Raw genomic sequence first — 20,694 nt, 5'->3', positions numbered from 1 at the left:
ATTGACTAAATATTTGATATACCTTAAAGTTTATGTAACGCAAATACGTTTTGATATTAAAGTAAATATGGGTGGATGCCATTATGCAAGCAAGGTTAGTACGTATATTAAACATTATATTATGCGCAGTGCAGTCTAATTCGTTAAAAACTGTTGCCTAAGTGCGTACTTAACATCTGAAAGCCTACAATTCAAAGAAAATGTTAAATTTTAATAAATAATTACTGATTAACGCAAGTAATTACTACGGAAAAGTTTTAGGTAAAATTTATCTCCAGCAGCTATAGATGTTTTTAAAGGGCTAAAATAGAAAGGTACAAACATAATTATAAGTAAAGTAAAAAATCAATTTTTTTTATTTAGGTTTATTATTAAATAAATGCGTATAATGCACGAAATTGTAATTTATTCATAAAACAGGCTAAGATAAAAAGTACATAACTAGTTGAAAAATGGAAACCACCACACTTCAAGATACAACAACAAGCCCGTATTATGATGATACAACCCTGGATACATGGGATTATGTAGTGATCGGACTTTATTTTGTATTTATTCTAGCTGTAGGAATATGGGTAATAATTTACAATCATAATTAACATTTCAAAAAAAAATCCAACAATTTTTATGTGAAAATTTTAAATTTTAAAGAGCACCTTGAGTAACTGTGCACAAGGATAGAAATAAGGTAAATTTTATTACCAAATAGCCAGTTGTTCGTGTGGTTAATATAGCTTGACATTTTATCGGCCTCATAAAATTGCCTGATCGTTAACTTGGTTAACTGTTAACTTCATATAAAAAATGGTTGACGCTGCACTTAAGAATATTTTAAGATTTTCGCGTAAAAAGAATCTCACCTAGGTAACATACCCAAAAAGCACACCTTGCATTTTAAACCAGTCTATGATTATACTTATTATAAAAACTAATCAAGTTTAAAAATACTCACTTGTTTGTAAAGGCGATGTGTAAAACGGATCGCAGCAACGTGAAAGGTTTCTTCTTGGCGGGAAGAGACATCACGTGGTTTCCGGTGGGAGCTTCTCTGTTTAGCAGCAACATCGGTAGCGGAAGTTTTGTTGGCCTAGCCGGAACTGGGGCGGCTGCTGGGATAGCAGTTGGTGCTTTTGAATGGAATGTAAGTGTAACCTATATTAAAAAAAAGCTTAAACTTAAAAGTTTTGATAATTGATACTTTATTTTTATAGGCGATGCTTTGTCTTTTTTTTCTTGGTTGGATTTTCGCTCCGATATATATCGCCGCTGGTGTTATTACAATGCCCGAGTATTTGCGAAAACGATTCGGTGGCGAGAGAATCCAAATGTACATGTCAGTTTTATCTTTACTTTTGTACATTCTTACCAAAGTATCAGTAAGTATAAGTTTGATTACAAAAAATTACTTAGTCGGAAAATTTAACATTGTTAAATGGACATTTTATAGCGCGCTACTGACTATACACTGACGGTAAAGTTTAAACAATTCCCTATACAATGTAAATAAATATTAATCTATCATGCTCTAATAAATAATCTTATTTTTAATTGATAGTCCGACCTATTTGCGGGCGCAATTTTTATACAAGAAGCTTTGGGTTGGAACTTGTATCTTTCGATGATTGTCCTTCTTCTTATAACGGCATTGTACACAGTAACAGGGGGCTTGGCTGCAGTTATTTATACTGACACAGCTCAGACTTTCGTTATGATCGGCGGAGCCATAGTAATGATGGTGCTCTGTAAATATTTTTTTACATTATTACCAAATATATAAAAATATACAATTACTAATTTGTCATGGTTACATTTACTAAGCAAAAAAACAACTTATTTTAGCTTTCCAAAGAGTGGGTGGTTACGCTGGCCTAGAGGAGCAATATTTTGACGCTATTCCAGCAATACGGCCTCCAAACACGACCTGCGGTATTCCTCGTGCAGACAGCTTCCAAGTGTTTAGAGATCCGGTAACAGGAGATCTACCCTGGCCTGGTTTAACTTTTGGTCTTACGATTATAGCGACTTGGTATTGGTGTGCTGATCAGGTAGCTTTTGTGAATTTGTAAATTGTAATTAAAAAACATAAATTGTTAGTATACAATACTGTTTTGCATTTTTGTTTTATGAATTGTAGTTTTAAAATTTATGATTAAAGGTAATTGCTCAAAGAACCTTGGCAGCCAAGAATCTTTCACATGCAAAAGGAGGCTGCGTTGCCGCTGGTTTTATGAAGATTTTACCGATGTATATGATGGTCATGATTGGTATGATCAGCCGAGTTGAATTTCCCGGTAAATATTATGCGTTTGGAAATTTTTTAATAAGCACCACAACTAAACGTACACTATAACGATCCTTGCATGTTTTACATGTTGTTAGATTCGGTTGCGTGCGCTGTTGCCGAAGAATGCATCAAGTATTGTGGTACACCTGTCGGTTGCTCTAATGTAGCATACCCAAAACTAGTTCTTAAGATAATGCCAACTGGGTTAAAAGGTATAAATAAGTAAAAGATCGCTTTAAAAATAAACAATTATGTACACCTTTTTTGTTTTGCCTTATATTTAGGCCTACTTCTTGCGGCTGTAATTGCGGCGCTTATGTCTTCTTTGACGTCGGTATTTAACAGTGCTTCAACATTGTTTACTTGTGATTTATGGCAAAAGTTTCGCAAAAATGCGAGTGAATGGGAACTTATGATTGTTGGGAGGTTAATCCTTACTTTTGTTTTTTTTGACTATCATAGCCTTTTTTAATAGTCAAATCTGTAATAAATGGTAAAGTATTTTATTAAATTTTGCATTTCTAAAGAAAAATCAATGTTTACTTTTTTATTAGGGTTTTTATACTAATCATGGTCGGAGTTAGTATTGCCTGGGTACCTGTCGTACAATCATCAGGTACCGGACAACTATTTGACTATATCCAAGCCATTACCAGCTACTTAGGACCACCCATCATGGTTATATTTATGACAGCAATTTTTTGGCCAAGACTTAATGAACCAGTGGGTTTTTAGTAATATTTCTTAATAAGTAAAATAAAAGAATGAGTAAGCATTGCCAATTAATACAATGTTACGAAATTTTTTTAGGGAGCATTTTGGGCACTAATGGTAGGCTTGATTGCTGGTTTGATTCGTATGATTATGGACTTTGCTTATGGTGCTCCGCTATGTGGTGAAGACGAATATAGACCAGCCGTTTTATACAAAGTAAGCTAAAATTATAACAAGTTTTTGCCCTTTTTAAACCATTAAATATTGTAATGAAACACCTGTCTTTATTGTTTTAGGTTCACTACCTTTACTTTGCAATTATTCTCGCTGCTCTAACATTTATTGTTGCTGTCGTCGTGTCGTTAGTTACACCAGCTATACCAAAAAAGCATGTAAGTAAGATAAGTAACAATGCTGCAAGTTGAATTTGATTTTACGTATTGTTTCAGTTGTACCGGTTGACTTGGTTCTCTCGTTTCCGAACAGCAGAAAGAGAGGATATAGGGGCAGAAGAGAAAGAGGTAACTTAATGCATTTTTTTAACACACGTATACGCCTTTACTAATTTTTTATACATAACTTGCATATATTTTTTTAAAAATGTCATCATTGTTTTTTTTTGTAATAACCTAGGATAAGAAAAAGAAGGAACCAATTCAGGATGTTGAAAAAATAATAGGAGGTGAAGAAGGTGAGATAACCGGCAGCATGGTGTAGTGGTAAGAACAGTTGCTACACCACCATGAGGTCGTGGGTTCAATCCCCACTGATCTCATGCTGTAGCGTCCTTGAGTAAGGCGCTATAAACGGTATGAACTCCTGCTGAGCCAGCACTTAATCAGCAGCATAGTTACTGGGGAATTATAATCTATAATATCCCAAACTGCCACAGGCAACTCGAGACTGGGTCGGAGTAACTGATGTTACTCTATGTTTAAGTCGCGCATTCGACTTTCCCACACCGAGTATAAAGATATATACAAAAAAATGTAAAATAAAACTTTTTTTTAAATTTTCAAATCAAAAAAATAAAAACTTATGCAGAGGAGCAAATTGATACAAGATCAACCTGGCGAAAAGCATTCGATTTGTTCTGTGGTTTTGATTCCTCCGCAAAACAAGAAACAGAAGCTACACAAAAGCCGACTATTACAAGCATAAAAGAAGAAAAGTGGCCTGAACTTTTTGTCAATATTGCTTGTGTTCTAATGTTGTGTGTCATGGTGTTTTTATTCGCATATTATGGCTAAAATTTATTAAGCTTCTTGTTAAATATGCACGCAATAGTAGTTTTAATCCGCACTTCACGGCATTAGGCAATATATATGAAATAAACATACAATTTATATAATTTTGTTACTATCAATAAAAGTTCAATATAGAATTTTTTGTAATAAGTTAATTTATAAATAAAAAACGGGACGGTCTTTTTAAATTTTTGTTGCATTCAACTAGAACTTATATTTACGTAGTTTAACAGGCAGAGAAAATGAACGATTTTTCAGTCGCAACTACAATGTATACATCAAACGATCGTACAATAAAAAAACTTTTCACACTCCACTGTTTAAGTAATTTTAAAAAAAAATGTCCGCTAAAGGGCACTCTCGGGCTAATGTTATTGTGGCAATCAGCTGATGCCAGGTTGTTAAAATTTGTGGAGATCAGCACGAAATTGTAAAAATTGAAGTAACTATTTTATATGTTTATTAAATTGAAAAGGTATTAATGGTAATGGAGTCTAGTAAAATGTTAGAAAATATTGACCGTACCAACGCAAATGGCCCGCTTATTTTAAAAGTTAAGAAGGTAAGTCAACCTTAGTGGGTAGTACTAAAATACGGGATGCGGGAAGTTGCGGGGTTCATGAAATACCGAAAACGTATGTGAACGTTAACTTATACCCTTCCCTAATCTTCCCTTGCGCTTTATAGTCGATATCGCATTATTTCTCAGCTCTTAAGGTAAATACTGCATTCATCCAGCGGTAAAATACGAAAATGCCGTTCCGTCTCGTATTCCGCGAATTTTTGTTAACGTTTACATATGGCCCCGCACTATCCCTCATCCCGTACTTTAGTATTGTCCACCTTTGTTAAAAAAAATGATATATATGTTAGTGTTATTTAAATAACCTTAATATATTTTTTTACAAAAAAGACACAATGGTTTGTATATGTGCTTACCTTTTTCTCGGCCATTGGTGGATTTTTGTTCGGATATGATACTGGGGTAATTAGCGGAGCGATGATTCTCCTAAAAGATCAATTTCAACTCAACATTCTTTGGCAGGTGAAAAGAAATTATTGCTTTATTTTAATTTAAAAATTTTAACAGTCAAACAATTTTATTCTTATAGAAATCTAAACTGTTATTTTGTATAAACAGTTTATATAATATAAATAAGATAACCCTTTGTATTTTTTTGTAAATCTTCAATTTATATTTGACTCTTTTTTAGAATTTTAATTTTTTTTTTTCTAATTTTTTAAGGAATTAATTGTTGCAGTAACAGTTGGGTTCGCAGCAATTTTTGCCTTCATAGGAGGTCCCTTAAATTCATGTTATGGTAGAAAAATAGTGATTATGTTGGCAAGTTTTATATTCACAGCTGGTGCAATAGTTTTAAGTATGTCAAATGGAAAAGAAATGTTGCTCGCTGGCAGAGCAACTGTAGGAATAGGAATTGGTAAATTACGATAATGACTCTTTTATTAGATTGGGTACATACCCTGGTTTTCTTACCCTTACTATTAGTGGGTTATAAAAGTAGTAAAAGCACATGTGATTTACTAAGACCAGTATGGGTTTGAGTAACTTTTTAGAGTAAACAACCTTTTTAGATTAACAAGAGCAGAGAAAATAATAAAAAAAAATTATTTTTTCATTATTAATTAATAAGAAAATTCATGCATATTTTTGATATCTTTTCTCTATTTTTAAGGGCTCTCTTCCATGACTGTACCTATGTATATAGCAGAAGTGTCACCTTCTCACATCAGAGGTCGTCTTGTTACTATCAATAATTTATTTATAACTGCAGGACAATTCGTGGCTGGGTGCATAGATGGAATTTTTAGCACAGATACTGAAAATGGATGGAGGTGGGTTTTCGGAATTTGGTTAATAAGAATGTCAAAAATATAAATTATTGATGACTTTTGCGCATCTTTAATAAATCTGAACTTTAATAGCTTAATGTATATAAATTATAATATATAAATTAATATTATTAAATTTGTTAAAGCTAAGTAATTAATTATTGCCAGTGTGTTGTTAATTGTGAAATCATTTATGTGTATGTATACCATTTTAGTCAGTGTTTTGACACCTATTATTTAATAATTTATACATTTGAACGACGTCAATGAATCATTAAAATTGTGAAATTAGAATTGTGTGTATTATATTGTAATCATAAATATTATTTACATTAAGATTTATGCTGGGCTTAGCTGCTGTGCCCTCTATTATACAACTTGTTGGTTTCATATTTTTACCTGAGAGCCCAAGATGGTTAATTGAAAAGCACAGATACGACAAAGCTATTAAATCACTACAAAAGGTAATTTATAGATTCTAACTTTCATTATTTCCAAATAATAATTTTTATGTAAATGTTATTGTACTGTTATAAAAGGGCACTAGAAGAGTTATAATTTCGTAAGAGATAGCCTTTCCCTAAAAAATATTTATTCTATTTTGTTTAAAGATTTTAAATGATGATGTTGAAGTACAAAGGGAATTCGAGGTTGTTAAAAATGTGGTTGAGCAAGAACAAAAAACAGGTTACTATTAGAAATAATTTTTTGTCAACAAAAATTTATTGATGAAAGTGTTTACTAATTTTAACCTAAATTTTAAAACAAAAAACACTCAAAATCAATACAAATTAAACGTGTATTCCATTTTAAACAATTGGCAACAATTCACACTTCAAATTAATGTAAGTGCTCTTGGCATCCAAATTTTTTAAAAATGTGTGAAAAAAAAAAACGTTCTTTGTAAGTGTTTGGCTAGCCGGTCATACTTTCCTTTTATATGCCAAATGATTAAAACTTTATAATTATTTTAGGTTCGAACAATTTTTTTCGTGTTACAAATGACGTTGGTGTGAGAAGAGCTCTCATAGTTGGATGTGGATTGCAAATGTTTCAACAACTGGCAGGGATTAACACTGTAATGTAAATAAAGTTTTGTCAATTTATATCAATATTTAAAAATTTTATAATTTTTTTTTTTTTTTACAAAAAATTTTTTTTTTATATTAATTTTGCTAAATAATTAATGACCCCATAGCTAAAGATTTTTTGTAATATTAAAAAAAATAATTTTTGTAATTGGTAAAATGTGTATATATTTTTTGTTTTGTAAGGCAAATCGTAAAGCTGTTAGTATTTAAAGTAAAAATTTTATTTATTTTTTATTTCAAGGTATTACTCAGCTACCATAGTTCAAATGTCTGGTATAAGAAGCAACCAGGTTGCAATATGGCTGGCTGCTTTAACTGCATTTGTTAACTTTATTTTCACTTTTGTTGGGGTTTATTTAGTTGAAAAAATGGGCAGAAGGATGCTCTCTCTCATCAGTATGGCAGGTTAGGAAAGTTAAAAATTTTTTTTTTTTAATTTTTTTATTTCACATTTTTTATTTGGTTTTGTACACATATGTTATAACTGCCATTATTGCATAATTATTTATTTTTTTATGACAATTTGCATAAATACTTAATTGACCATTTTGGTGAAATTTGCAATTCAGGAGTTACCTTTTCTTTGCTGTTTCTATCAACTGGATTTTTTCTAACAACCCTATACTCACCTCCAGTTACAATAAACACAACCAACATTTTAAATGATACTGGGGATTGCTATCAATACAGGTGAAAAAACTTATATTTTACAACCCAAACATAGAGTAACATCAGTTACTTCAACCCAGTCTCGAGTTGCCATTGGCAGTTTGGTAAATTATAGATTATAATTGCCCGATGATTAAGCTGCTGATTAGGTATTGGCTTAAATGGAGTTTATACCTTTTATAGCACCTTACTCAAGGGGGCTACATCATGAAAACATGGGAATCGAACTTAGTACTGAAAACAAGTATTCTGACCACTACACCACGCTGCCGTAAAATAACAATCAGCAATGCCTTACATAATAAATATGTTAAATACTGTTAGTACATATATGTTTTTTTTTTAATTTGACACCTTTAAAACCAAAATAATTGATTTTTAGTAACTGTGCTGGTTGTATGGAGTCAGTAGATTGTGGATATTGTTACATGCCAACAAATACCAACCAGTGGGGTGCAGACAATTCAACTTGCTTATCAGTCAATGCAAACAATCCCCAAGTAATTTGTTTTTTTAAGACAAATTTTTTAAAGAAAAAATATCTGTTATTTAATTAAAATCTTTTTTAGTTTTCATTGGATGGTCGATGTACCAAACAAAGCGATGGAGGGCCTTATTTTGCCTCCGATTACTGCCCAACCCAATTTTCATGGATGGCAATGATTGGAATGGTTATATATCTAATCTTTTTTGCACCAGGTAAGTTTTTAGCAAATTTCTATAAACCCCTTTATTTTTTTTAACCAAAAAATAATTTTAAATTTTAATATTGTACTTAAGGATAAATTTGTTACTGTCGCTTTTGGTCAATATATTGACTTTTTATTTTTATTCAACCACCTTTAGGAATGGGGCCTATGCCATGGACAATTAACTCAGAAATATATCCGCAGTGGGCCAGAAGTACTGGCAATGCCTTGAGCACAGGAACAAATTGGATATTTAATGTTATTGTTTCATTAACTTTCCTTGATGTGATACAAAGTCTAACTACAGCAGGTAAAGGGTTATAGTTAATAAGTTTTTGTAATGTTAGTAACTTTTTCTATTTTAAAAATTAACTACACAATGTGTGCAATAAATCAACTTTCAATCATGAAAGTAAATTTGAAATTTCCTTTAAAAGAAATATTAATCGATTAAAAAAATTTCCATTTTTGGTTTTATCTTTTAATTTTTAAATACTTTTTAGGTGGGTTTTTACTTTATGCCGGCTTTTCATTTATTGGCATTTTGTTCATGTATTTTTTGTTGCCTGAAACTAAAGGCAAGGAATTGGAAGAAGTTGAAATTGTGTTTAGACAAGGTTGGGTAGTGCCTTGTGGAAAAGAAAAGACAGGTGACTTAAATGAAATATTTTATTAATGTAACTGTTTTTAGATCTCATGTATAATGTTATGTGGTATATAAAATCTTACTTAATATTCTTATTTGTGAAATATTTTCTAACCCAAATTCTATGTAGAATACCAAGTTATTTTAAACGAAAATCAACATTCTGATGAGTCAGACGATAACTCAACTTATCCTCAAAATAGTTAATTTTCTTACTTCACATAAAGTTGTGTTTAAAATGTGCGTTATGTTTTTATTTTATGACATAGTGCAATATAACAAGTAGATGCAATACCGTGTTTTATTGTAACCTATTGTTTATATGTTGAATTTACTGATGATAAATACTTACTACTATTGCCAATAAGCAACTTATAACGATTTCATATTTTTATCATCTTTTTTTACTTATATTGTACAACTGTGGTGATTTTAAGCAAACATTATTGTTAAATTAATAAAAAATAGTATCAAACTTTTCATGGAGTATTGGCGATTTCCTAATTTATTACAGAACTGTAAAAACAAAATGTTATTATTTGATTGACATTAGAATATCATTGTTAATATAAATTTTGACTGTTTACACATTTTTTTTAAACAAATAGTTGAGTATACCAAAAATCAAGTAATTAAATTTAACCAGTTAACAAAAATTACAAATTTTTACAATATTTTATGTATGTAGTACATTTTTTGATGTTTTATTTGTTGTTTCAATTGCCAAAAGAGTTAGATCTTTAAAATTATAATTGAAAATTACATTTAACAAAGTGTTAAAATTAAAGCTAGTTAATATAAGGAACATTACTTTTTCTGAAATAAGAAATTAAAACAAAAGTTTTTATATAACCGAAACAGCAATATGTTTTAAATTGGGCAACCACTAAACCAGGGAAAAAAGAGGTATTTTAACTCAAGTTTTAGTACTACTTGCAAATTAAATTTAAACAAATTCAGATAGTTATTAAAATATTTTATATCCCTACTAATTTGAAAAAAAAATCTTAAAAAGGATGATTATATATATTCGATTTACCCAAAAAATAAGGTATCCCAATAATTTAACATTATTCCTGCTTGCGCAGTTTACTAAGATTTGCCAAACCATATTCAGGTCTTAGATTGGCAATTTTTCTTTTACGTTGTATTTTTGTCCTTTCTTGTTTCCTCACTTTAAAAGATGCAGCCTTTTGTGGATTAGTAACTAGTTGTACAGCCTTTTCCCTTTTCCTCTCTTTCCTTTTGTGTGTCAACTTCTTGGACACGGCTAGATAAGTCTGCGAAAATAACTCATGGCCTACTTTATTTTTGACCAAATCTAGAACTTCAGCCGAAAGCTGCCTTAAATTGGAAATGGGATCTTGTTCAACTTGTCCATAGGTGGCACTAGCATTAATGCCTCTGTGTACCGGTTCAAGAATCAATTTTAAAAACCGTTCGGGGCTATCAACATTTAGACATGCTGCGGCACAAAATTTAAGCACTGCAGTTCTTTTGGTGGTTACCTTTGGATTGTAAGCTTGTTCATGTTTAGTTACGTACTGAAGTTGTTTTAAAATGTTTATTATACTAGGATGAACTTGATTAAATTCGCTTTGTTTTACAAATTTAAAATGGTCTAAAGCTCTTACAATAAATAGAAGGTTTTTGATCACTTGTTCAGCAAGTTGGTCAATCAAGAGCCCAGACTTAAGCTGTTCACAAAAACTAAGAGAAAGCAGACTTAATTTAGCCTCGACATCGTTAGCAAAATAAATTTCTGCACCAGTGTGTTGTGCTAAATCCAATGCATCCCAAGAGCCAAATAGACAGCCATATATTTGGGCACAAACAAGTCTGACCCAGTTATGTGGATGGGTCAAAAGACCTTCTATTAAAGTAAAGATGGGTTGTAATAGTGCTTGAAATTTAGTAAGCCTAGATACGTCGCAGAACTTCAGAATGGCAAGGAATGCATAAAGGTGGTGATAAAGGGTATGGTCCTTTGTTTTAACAGTGTCATCTTAAAATACCAATAAATTTAATTTTAATAGCAGTTCAAATAAATGTAAATAGTAATATCCTGATCTAAAGTAATTTTTATAATATTTTTCCAATCGCATTATAAACCACTGCAAATTTAGTTTTAGATAAATAAATTATGTATTTTTTATTTCTTACAGTCATTAAATAATATAACACATCATTTACTGGGTTTTTCTATTTACCTATATCTTCTTTGTTTATCTCATCAGACACACAAGTTTCTATCACTGGAAGCAAAGTTTTAAAATGTTTTTGTAGCTCGGTTGTTTCTATTTCGGCAAAAAGAGAAACCAATATGGAAGCTAACCTTTGTTGAGCAGGTACCTCCTTAGCACAGTACCTTTTTAAAATACATATAAATAATATAAAATCAAATAAATAAAGAGATTACAAGACTTTAAAAAAAAAAAAATATTAAAGCGAGGTATTGATGATAATCATAAAAAGCCTATTTTTTGTTAACAATTTTTTTTTATTTTAAACTAACAATTTTTATTTAATTTGTATAGTTTTTATTAAAAATTATTTAAATAATTTAAATTACCATTGTTTACTTACCATTGCATAGTTAGTGAGAACAATTCTTTTCTTTTATCAATACTTAGTTGTTGGAGAAGCAACTTGATTGTTGCTGCAGCCATTTTTCTGCACTTTGGTGATTCATCATTAATCAAAGATGCAGCGGTGGGGACAAATATAAATGTTGCATTATAAGTTAAAAATTTAGTTGGAAATGAGGTGATAATCATTGAGAGAAGCTCAAAACATGAAGACCGCCCATCTTCAAATTCATAAGAAAGCTGAGCAAGAATAAACTCCAGTTGACGCTGGAGTTTTTTCTCATTAAAAAGGTGGTTCAACATGAAATAAAAATACAGACTACGACTTTGAGATCGTGACGAGGCTGCTTGGGATTGAATTGCTATTTTTTTCACTTTATCAATGACCTCAGTGATCTCATCACATTTCAATCCATGTTTTAGAATGGATTTAATGAGATCAAACGCATGAGTTTGACGTTGGGAGTCGTACAAGTCTTCTTCAGCATATGTTAGCAACACTTTCAGTTGTGATTCATTTAAACATTCCCCGTATTCTGTTGAGCATAGCACACTTAAACTTTTAAAGCTGACTGCTGCTGTCTCCTGATTACCGGCACCTTTTGTGTGACTCCTTAATATTTTAAACATTGTGGTTGTTATGTCAACAATGTGGGCATGCATGGAAGGCATATCGCCTCTCATCATTCTAGTTAAACAGCGCGTAGCATCAACCACTGTTTGCTGATGACCTGACTTTAAACACTGGAACAATCTTTCCACGAGTGGATCAAGCATCTGTAGATGCTCCTGCTCTGACAAAGTAACAATTTGTTTCTTGAAAGCGAAATGTAAAAGCTGAAGAGAGAACTCAACAAACAAGTGCATGTTAGTTTTGACTGTTTTTGTCGTTGGCTTGGTTCCGTAACGTTTTGGTTCAATTGGCAATAAAAGACAGGAGGGTGGTTTAAGTCCAGGTTCGTCCACCACAGAATTTTTTAAGTTTGTTTCCTTGGAAGGGAACAAATCAAATATGCTTTTACCTAATAAACTGTGCACCAAAGTAAGTAAGTTTATTGCTGTGAGATCTTCATTCTCCATTAAACCATGACTAATTTCAGTCAAAACATCCTTTACAGTTTTTTTTAAGGCGTGTTTGTGAGTTTGATCAAGTTTTTGTTTTAAAGGATCTAAAAACACAGAAAATGAGGCCATTTTCATGAAACGAGCAAGTGTTTTATAGGAAGAAAATGCTTTGCTTCTGCCTCGAGCTTCGGGAATTTTTGCTCTTAATTTTTCCACACCCTTCTCATCGGCCGTCTGTCCAAATAAATCATCATTTATTATTTCGAGTAACATTGGAATGCAAGAATCAAAATCACCAATTTTTGCGGTTGAAATTAAAGACCTTAGCAACGAGTTAACCACATGTACTAATACATGTTTTTGATAGCCTTTGCTTAACCCAGTTTTCATATCCTTCACTAACACAAACAAATATGAGGATCCTAGTAACTGAAGAATATTCACCATAGAATGTCCGGCAATAATTCTAACATCGTGAAGCTTGTGTCTTAAATATCCAACAACTCTTAAAATAACACTGGACAATTGTGTGCGAATAATATCACCAGGCATCTTGCGTAAGGCTGAAACCATTGCGATTGCTAGAGGTATTCTATGTTTGCATTGCTCGATATCAGTTTTGGCATTTGATAGCTTATGTTCTTCTCCTTCGTCCTTGCGAGATAAAATATCTCGTAATTTTGGTAATATTAGCTTAACTACATCCATGACAATAATCTTAGCATCGTGATTGTTTATTTTAAGCTTTTGTGCCTCAAGCTGCAGAATCTTTACATCTTCATTCTCACCATTTTCTACTATTGCCTCAATTTCATTTTCCACATTCTCACCGACCTCATTGTTAATATCAAGATCGCTTTTTGGTTGGTATTCATCAGATTTAATTTCCGGAAAATTGACCACTGCATTTTTCGCTTCAAACAATTTGCTACTATTAAAACTAGTCAAATCAAATGGAAACACTGTCAGTGCAGCACATACTATATCTATAGAGGTCTTGTGGCGATCTAAATCCCATATGTGTAGTAACAAGAATCGCTTATATGCAGACCAGGGCATCATCGTGGCACAACTTTTGACAAGTGCCAAGCAAGCTTCTCGTAAATGAATTGCTTTGGTAAAATTGTAGGTGTGAAGAGTTTGCATTGCAATGGGTAGTAGGTACTTTGTGGCAGTCTTAAAGGGTATTGAAGAGTCTAAAGTAAGATTTTCACTATTTTCAAAATTTTTATCAGGTTTAATTTCAATTTCATTATTGTTCCCATCAGCTGAGGATTTTACCAGGTTGTTATCCTCCTGAAGTTGTAAAGCAGGGTATAGAATTTTTGCCACCTTTCTTAAAGCACGAGATCTTCTATGGACTTGTATATGGCAAACATTCTCAAAAAAGTCATCTTCAGGATTAGTGAGATTACACAAGGAATACAAACCTTGCAATGCTGGTTCGTTTGTAAAAACTCGAACTAATTTTGATAAAATATGAATGGTTTCATGTCTACAACCTTCATCTTCTGATTTTAATCCCTTTTCTATCAAGGGCAACAATAGCTCCCTTATAACCTTTTGGTAAACAAGAGCACCTTCCTCAAAATTACTATTCATCAAGTCCATGACTTTGTCAATAACAATATTTAACACCCTGGATACACTTTCACGTAATGAAATATCAGAATAGCAGTGCAAGATGGTATGAACACAGCAGTGCATTATGGGAAGAAACGAAAAGCAATTTTCTGCGAACAGTTCTTCATAGTTTTCCCCTTCCAACACAGCTGCAATATCTTGAAATGCTGTTAATCTCGAATCAAAATCCATTTCTTCAATATACCGTTTATCCCAAGCATTCAGCCTTGCCACAATTTCCGAAGTCCATAAAAGACGTTCATTATTTTGAGAAATTTGTTTTAATATAGTTACAAGAAAAAGGCGACTTTCCCTGTCAGAGATTGTTGAAAACAGTTTGGACAGTTTAGGTAAAAATCTTAGTTCATTCATTGTATGAGACAAAGTTTCGAGTGCTGCCGTAATAGATTTTTTGTTTTTCTTCACTGGTTTTGAGCTAACAACAAGGACATGACTAAGTAATAGCTCACTTAAATCGGAAAGTAATTTTTCATCATTGACATTTTCGCTTAGCAATGCCAGTAATTCTAACTGTCTTGCATTAAAAGAGAGGCCTCTTTTACTTTCTTTTAACCGGTTTAAAAAATAACTAACAATGGATTTTATGTAGGGGCTGATTATGGCAAGGCCAAATAAGGATCTTGTTGTTAAGCTTTCATAATTAAATTTTGGGTCAACTTCTCCAACCAAAATCTTCAAACTTTGAATATTTTTCATAACATTGGCATCTTCTTCTTTATTTAATCTCTCTTCAAGTGCCAATGTGATGATCATTTCCAAAATAAAGTTGCAAATATCCAAGCTAGTTTTGGGAGAATTCAACAGAAATACTAAAGCTTCTGTAATTGTGTTAAATCGAGTCTCTTGGTTGTCTATTGTCTTTAGCTTGACAAGATAAAAAAGATATTTAACATTTTGAGTAAAACACTCAATGAGTTTTAATAAAACAGTTGGATGGCCAGAACTTTCATGAATTAGTTTTTCTATGTCGGGCCAAATCGAAGTGGAAAATAACACATTAATTTCATCTTTTGATAAATCTGCATGCTCAGGCCACGAGTATAACAAATTAATAATACTTTCAGTGCACAATTTTCGCAAATTTCTTAAAGCCGGTAAAAAATGCTTGTTAATATTTTGGGACTCCAACAAGCTAGAATAAGAAGTTATTAGACACAGCAACATTCTTAAAATGATTGAGTATGAACTAGCAGGTAATTTTTGGTTGTGCTTTTTAATTAAGGTCTGTATAGTGCCCAATATACCCTGCTGTCTGGAAAGTGGCACAACTTTAAAAGACGATGCAAAATTTTTTCTAACAGCAAAAACAGCTTCAGTTATATTCAAAGAGGAATCCATGTACTCTGTAAATGGTTCTAAAACTATGTTAATAAAACATTGCATTTCCTCTTCATTGACATTGGATAAATATCTGACAACAACAGATTGACGTACATTAGATGCTCCCTTGCCACCTGTGGAAAAACCTGTTTTCGATTTCATTCGACCAAATAAAATTCTAACCAAAACTGGCACGACATTTTTTCTCTCCTCATCAGCTAGATCTGCTATAATAAAGTTAGTCAGAGTGTCCCTGAAGATTTTGTCATTAAAAAAGTTAAACAGTTGTTCACTATACTTGCTTAAACCTTTGTTTTTGTAAGTCATGATACATTTTAAAGAAGCTTCCTGCATCTGTGGATCAGAATGAGTCAACATGGTATAAAACAGATCGTTAAGCTTTTTAGATTGATATGAACCACTTAGATCACTAAATCTTGCAAAGACCCCAAACATTGTGCAAAGTAATTTAACTGCATCTTTTCTCCTAGCTGGTTTTTCTTCCATGTCTGTTTGGAAGTTGCACAAATCTTGACTCGGTGACATCCTTTGGTCCAGAACGTAATGCTCGTTTTCCAAGTATCGAAATAAAAGTTGATTCAAAATTCTGTTGTAGCCTTCAATCACACCAGGATAAGGAAGAGTGCACAAAGTTTTCCACAAAAGCAATCGATAATTAAAAAAGTCTGGCCTGGGGTTAACCACCTTCTGTTTATTGACACTTTCGCCTCTTAAATACATGTCATACAAATTAAAATCATTCTTCAAATTAAATGAAGATTTGGATCCTTGACCAGGCAGCCACCACTTAGAATTTTCCGCATTTTCTGAAGAATTTTCCAACACCTCAAACATGATCAGCCAAAAGTCATCAGATTTTACCAAAGGTGCGTGAGTACATAGAATATCCTGAACAGGCTTCCAAATGGGAGTAAGATTGATGTAGAGATTAGAGGACAGAAATCGAATCACAACTCTTCGTTCCAAGTCACTTAACTCTGCACCTTCATTGTTATCATGTTTTTGTAGCTTACTTAAAGCTAATACCCTTGAGCGAAAATCTAGCCCAGTTGGTAGGGTTTTCTCAGCAGTAATACATTGTAAATAAACATTCGCATTGGAATTTAGTTGCAATAAAATGCGCAACGACAAAAGTCTCATTTTTGGGCAGTTTGCTGAAACATATTTCTCCAATGTAGAATTAAATTCGAATAATTTTTCTTTTTTTATAATATCATTTTGCAGCAACATGTCAAATAAATAAAGAACATGTTTATTGGACGACCAATTTTCCATCAAGGGTAGAAAGTTCATAGAGGACAACCCATCTGTTTTCTTGCGAATAACAAAAACCTGTACACATATTGCAATCACAGAAAAATATTCACCAGGATGATCAATTTCTATTTTATTATTGCTGACAAAATCTAACAATTTGGATATCAATTCAGTAAGAGTAGTGTTAACATTGAATGTTACTGAAGAAACATGTTGCAAAACAACAACTGCATACCACAAAGTTGAAGGGTCAGTACTGTTTTGTATCAAAGATTGAACAACATTTGCGAGTTTAACATCATTGCGCTTTTTGGAAATCATAGAAAAATCAATCTGCTGTGGAAGAAAAGAAGTTAATTCGCGGGCATCATCAGGAAAATCATCGGCGTGCATGGAATAGTCAACAATTAGTTGTATAACTTTAATATTGGTAGTATCACAATTTTTCTGTAATCTAAGATGGCAAAACTGTAGAAAAGGTTTGTGCACTAAATCGTTTAAATTATCTATTGAATACAAAGATTTCCAGAACTTTACCATACAGTCGAAATCAAGAGAGCTCTTACACAGCTTGGTTATCATTTCTTGCTTTGTTGAATCTAAAATTTCAGATTTCGCTCCCACCAATACAGTTGTAACAAGTTCGCATAAAACAGAATGTAATTCCAAATTTTGAAGGGAATTTTTTTCAATAAACACTAGACTTTTACTGATTAATTGCATTAACTTATCAGCATCCACCAATTTTGAAGAGAGTCGATTTTGGCACCAGGAATTTAATAATCTTAATAAAAAAACTAAGAATTTATCGTCATCGAAACATTTTAGCTTTTTTTGTATCAACTGAATTAAAATATTCCAAACAGTTGAACCATATTGTCTTTTGGTGTGTTCGGCCATAAGCTTAACAGAAGCATTTATCGAATTGAACACTAGCTCCCTCGAAAACTGATCTTCGTGTTCTTTGTCCAAAAATGACAAAAAAACAGGTAATACCTTACTCGTACATGAATGAAACTGATGTTGTGAACTTTTAACAATATAAAACAAAACTCTTCCCACAGAATCAACACCCTGGGGGTTGTCGTTTAAAATACCAAACAACTTTTGCAATACAAAGGGATGATCTTTTGATTTGCGAAGCAAAAACGAAATGCTTTCAGCAGCAAATGATCCAATATGATCAGGGTGCTCTCCAGTAAGTAAATTAGCATACAAATTTAAAATATTTTCCATGTCGTTAATCATGTACCTCCACAGATTCCTAAACAGCATCGAAATAGTTGTAAAAATCCATTCCAATTTGTCAGTCTCTTTAACATGAAGCAACCCGGTCAGAATATTAAAAAACTCAGGAAAATGGGGGTAAAAATCTAAACCTAAATCATAACTCAAGGCAACAGTTAGTTCTAACAAGGCTTGAAGAGCTAAAGTGTTTTCAATGATTAAATGTTGTTGCAGCAGTTTAATAATGTCATTTCGATAGTGAATTACCATCTTGTAGTTTTTTGACATCTCAGTGACTTCTTTTCGAAATTGCACAAACTGAACCGACAAATCCAAATCTCTCCATTTCACCAAACTCTGGGTATATCTAAACAACCATTAAAAATGCAAATTGAACAAAACACAATTAAGGACGCAAAGTAATATAAAACTTAATTAAATGGTTAAACTCACTAAAAATGATCAATCTTGATGATAAACACAATAAATTCAGTACAGACATACACTGTAAATTATTTTTTAGGCATTACATTCATTAACGTTATTTGTTTAATATCATTTTTTGTAACTTATATTAAAAACGACATTTTTACACTAACCTGGACTGATTTTCATCGTCATCAACTTCTACACGTTGAATTTTATGGACAGCATCAATGTTGACAAGGGCCAATCTTTCCGAGAAAGTTTTAAATCGATAAAGATTTGTTTCTTTGTGTTTATGGGCAGCAGAAGCCGGCATTTTGACTAAAATAAATTAGGCAACATAATTAAAATAAAACTTTTGGTTTTTGTTTTTAAATGCCCTTTTTGTTTGTTATAAAGTGTTGCACTTACTGTTTCTTTATAATGATAGGTTTTAGTGTTCTTAAACAAGTTGATTTGGCATAAATATTGAAAGTTTGTTTTTTTAGTTTTATTTTAACCTAACCAATATACAAATAGTTCTGTAAAAGAAATTTAGGATTAAAATAACTAGTAAAAACTATATTATAGTAACACTTGTCATCAATATGTAACCAGCAAAAATTAAAGGCAAATCTAGGTAATAGTAATCACTTTTTAACGACAACAAAAATACTGTAATTATATAGTTTTAAACAATATACAAAAATATTATAAATTGTTTTAAAGAAACTATAATAAAAAGCAAATTAAAAAAATTAAAGCAACAAAAAATAGAGTTTTACTTAAATATTTAAATATCATATGTCAACACAGAGTCTAATATTTTGTCATGGTCATGCGTAGGAATATTTGGACAAATTTGTTCTTTAAAAGCAAGTCCAATTAAATGCGGTTTCTTGTGAGAACTTATTTTTTCTATATATGTATCATAATATCCTTTCCCATGACCTAAGCGGTCACCTTGTAAAGTAAATCCTACCCCTGGGACAACAATCAAGTCTAATCCGCCACTTTGCATGGCATTTTCCCTGTCTGTTTCATCATCAAGGGGTTGTTTAATATGCCATTTTGTTTCAGGCATGCTCTCGTAGTCAGCCATCGATTTTAGCAAAACCATATCCATGTTGTTTCCGACATATTTAGGAATGTACACTCTTTTTTGATTTTTTAATGCATGTTCCAGTATATCATAAGTCTGCACCTCTGTTTTCATACTTAGATAAACAGATATTCTTTGGCTTTTTTTGTAAACTTCGTGGTTTAATAACTGATTAACGATAAATTTGGATTGTTTAAGGCGGTCTGCTTCCGTCATAAGTTTCAGACGAGATTTAATTTCTTTTCGAAGGGCCAATTTTGCAGCTTGCATTTTTCCTAAATATTTCTCATAGATGTCTAACCATCAAGCTGCTTAAAATAACAAAAAATAAAGTTAGATTAGCAGAAAAGTGTGCAATATAAACAAATAACATGTTAACTCATTAACATCACCAACTTTAAATGTAACAATACTAAATTACTGTCACAGATAGGCCTAACAGATCACTTATACAATTCTGTGAAAGTGTAATCCTAGTAAGCGAAGTAAATCACTGCATTAAATAATTTAATAAATATGCAACAAAACAGGTTATTCTTTCCACTGGTGGCCACACTGATGGTTACAGCACTTATAAAAAATAGTCATCGGTTCATCAGCCGACCGAGTTTGAATCTGCATGAAATAAGCACGATTGTGTTCACACTTTGGACATGTTTCTTCTGTGGAATCAACATTTTCCCAAGCTGCTGATCCTCCTAATACGTCGTCAACTGCTTTAAGAGTTGGGTATTTTTTACTGCTCAGTTTGCGAGTGATGTTGTGTATATAAGGACAGGTGGGACATGCAAAACGATAACATTGATTACCCTCTTCTACAGATAAAAGATTGCCACAGTTAGGACAAAAGAGTAGCATCACAAAATTGTTA

General features: G+C 32.1%; 6 protein-coding genes across 6 annotated transcripts; 2 read left to right on the top strand and 4 right to left on the bottom strand.

The window, feature by feature from the left end:
- The first annotated feature begins 452 nt into the window (after positions 1–452).
- LOC145752890 (sodium/glucose cotransporter 4-like) lies at positions 453–4,248 on the top strand. The gene is made up of 14 exons (XM_082569293.1): positions 453–575; positions 965–1,141; positions 1,212–1,376; positions 1,556–1,742; positions 1,840–2,045; positions 2,156–2,291; positions 2,380–2,496; positions 2,569–2,710; positions 2,839–3,007; positions 3,095–3,214; positions 3,295–3,390; positions 3,448–3,519; positions 3,632–3,701; positions 4,043–4,248. The coding sequence occupies exons 1-14, from the start codon at positions 453–455 to the stop codon at positions 4,246–4,248; spliced, it is 1,986 nt and encodes a 661-aa protein (XP_082425419.1).
- A 415-nt stretch (positions 4,249–4,663) lies between these two features.
- Positions 4,664–9,700, top strand: LOC145749742 (proton myo-inositol cotransporter-like). The gene is made up of 14 exons (XM_082565597.1): positions 4,664–4,807; positions 5,159–5,290; positions 5,492–5,687; positions 5,943–6,102; positions 6,437–6,563; positions 6,711–6,786; positions 7,074–7,182; positions 7,432–7,595; positions 7,760–7,880; positions 8,242–8,359; positions 8,429–8,558; positions 8,706–8,858; positions 9,052–9,198; positions 9,325–9,700. Exons 1-14 carry the CDS (start codon positions 4,727–4,729, stop codon positions 9,399–9,401), a joined length of 1,791 nt encoding a protein of 596 aa, XP_082421723.1. The 5' UTR covers positions 4,664–4,726; the 3' UTR covers positions 9,402–9,700.
- A 131-nt stretch (positions 9,701–9,831) lies between these two features.
- LOC145760279 (small subunit processome component 20 homolog) lies at positions 9,832–16,803 on the bottom strand. The gene is made up of 3 exons (XM_082574152.1): positions 11,781–16,803; positions 11,405–11,562; positions 9,832–11,199 (listed from the first exon to the last, which is right to left on the bottom strand). Exons 1-3 carry the CDS (start codon positions 16,664–16,666, stop codon positions 10,265–10,267), a joined length of 5,979 nt encoding a protein of 1,992 aa, XP_082430278.1. The 5' UTR covers positions 16,667–16,803; the 3' UTR covers positions 9,832–10,264.
- LOC145752797 (small subunit processome component 20 homolog) lies at positions 16,804–19,258 on the bottom strand. The gene is made up of 4 exons (XM_082569176.1): positions 19,154–19,258; positions 18,916–19,063; positions 16,859–18,683; positions 16,804–16,815 (listed from the first exon to the last, which is right to left on the bottom strand). Exons 2-4 carry the CDS (start codon positions 19,056–19,058, stop codon positions 16,804–16,806), a joined length of 1,980 nt encoding a protein of 659 aa, XP_082425302.1. The 5' UTR covers positions 19,059–19,063; positions 19,154–19,258.
- A 71-nt stretch (positions 19,259–19,329) lies between these two features.
- Positions 19,330–20,359, bottom strand: LOC145752658 (5-formyltetrahydrofolate cyclo-ligase-like). Its single transcript, XM_082568967.1, has one exon. The coding sequence runs from the start codon at positions 20,091–20,093 to the stop codon at positions 19,515–19,517; it is 579 nt and encodes a 192-aa protein (XP_082425093.1). The 5' UTR covers positions 20,094–20,359; the 3' UTR covers positions 19,330–19,514.
- LOC145752698 (DNA-directed RNA polymerase III subunit RPC10-like) lies at positions 20,355–20,681 on the bottom strand. The gene has a single exon (XM_082569058.1). The coding sequence runs from the start codon at positions 20,679–20,681 to the stop codon at positions 20,355–20,357; it is 327 nt and encodes a 108-aa protein (XP_082425184.1).
- Positions 20,682–20,694: the final 13 nt, after the last annotated feature.

This window comes from Corella eumyota, chromosome 1 (genome assembly GCF_963082875.1).
Source record: "Corella eumyota chromosome 1, kaCorEumy4.1, whole genome shotgun sequence".
Lineage (NCBI taxonomy): Eukaryota > Metazoa > Chordata > Ascidiacea > Phlebobranchia > Corellidae > Corella > Corella eumyota.
The sequence above is the reverse complement of the archived record's forward strand: the minus strand, read 5'-3'. Positions and strand labels throughout refer to the sequence as shown.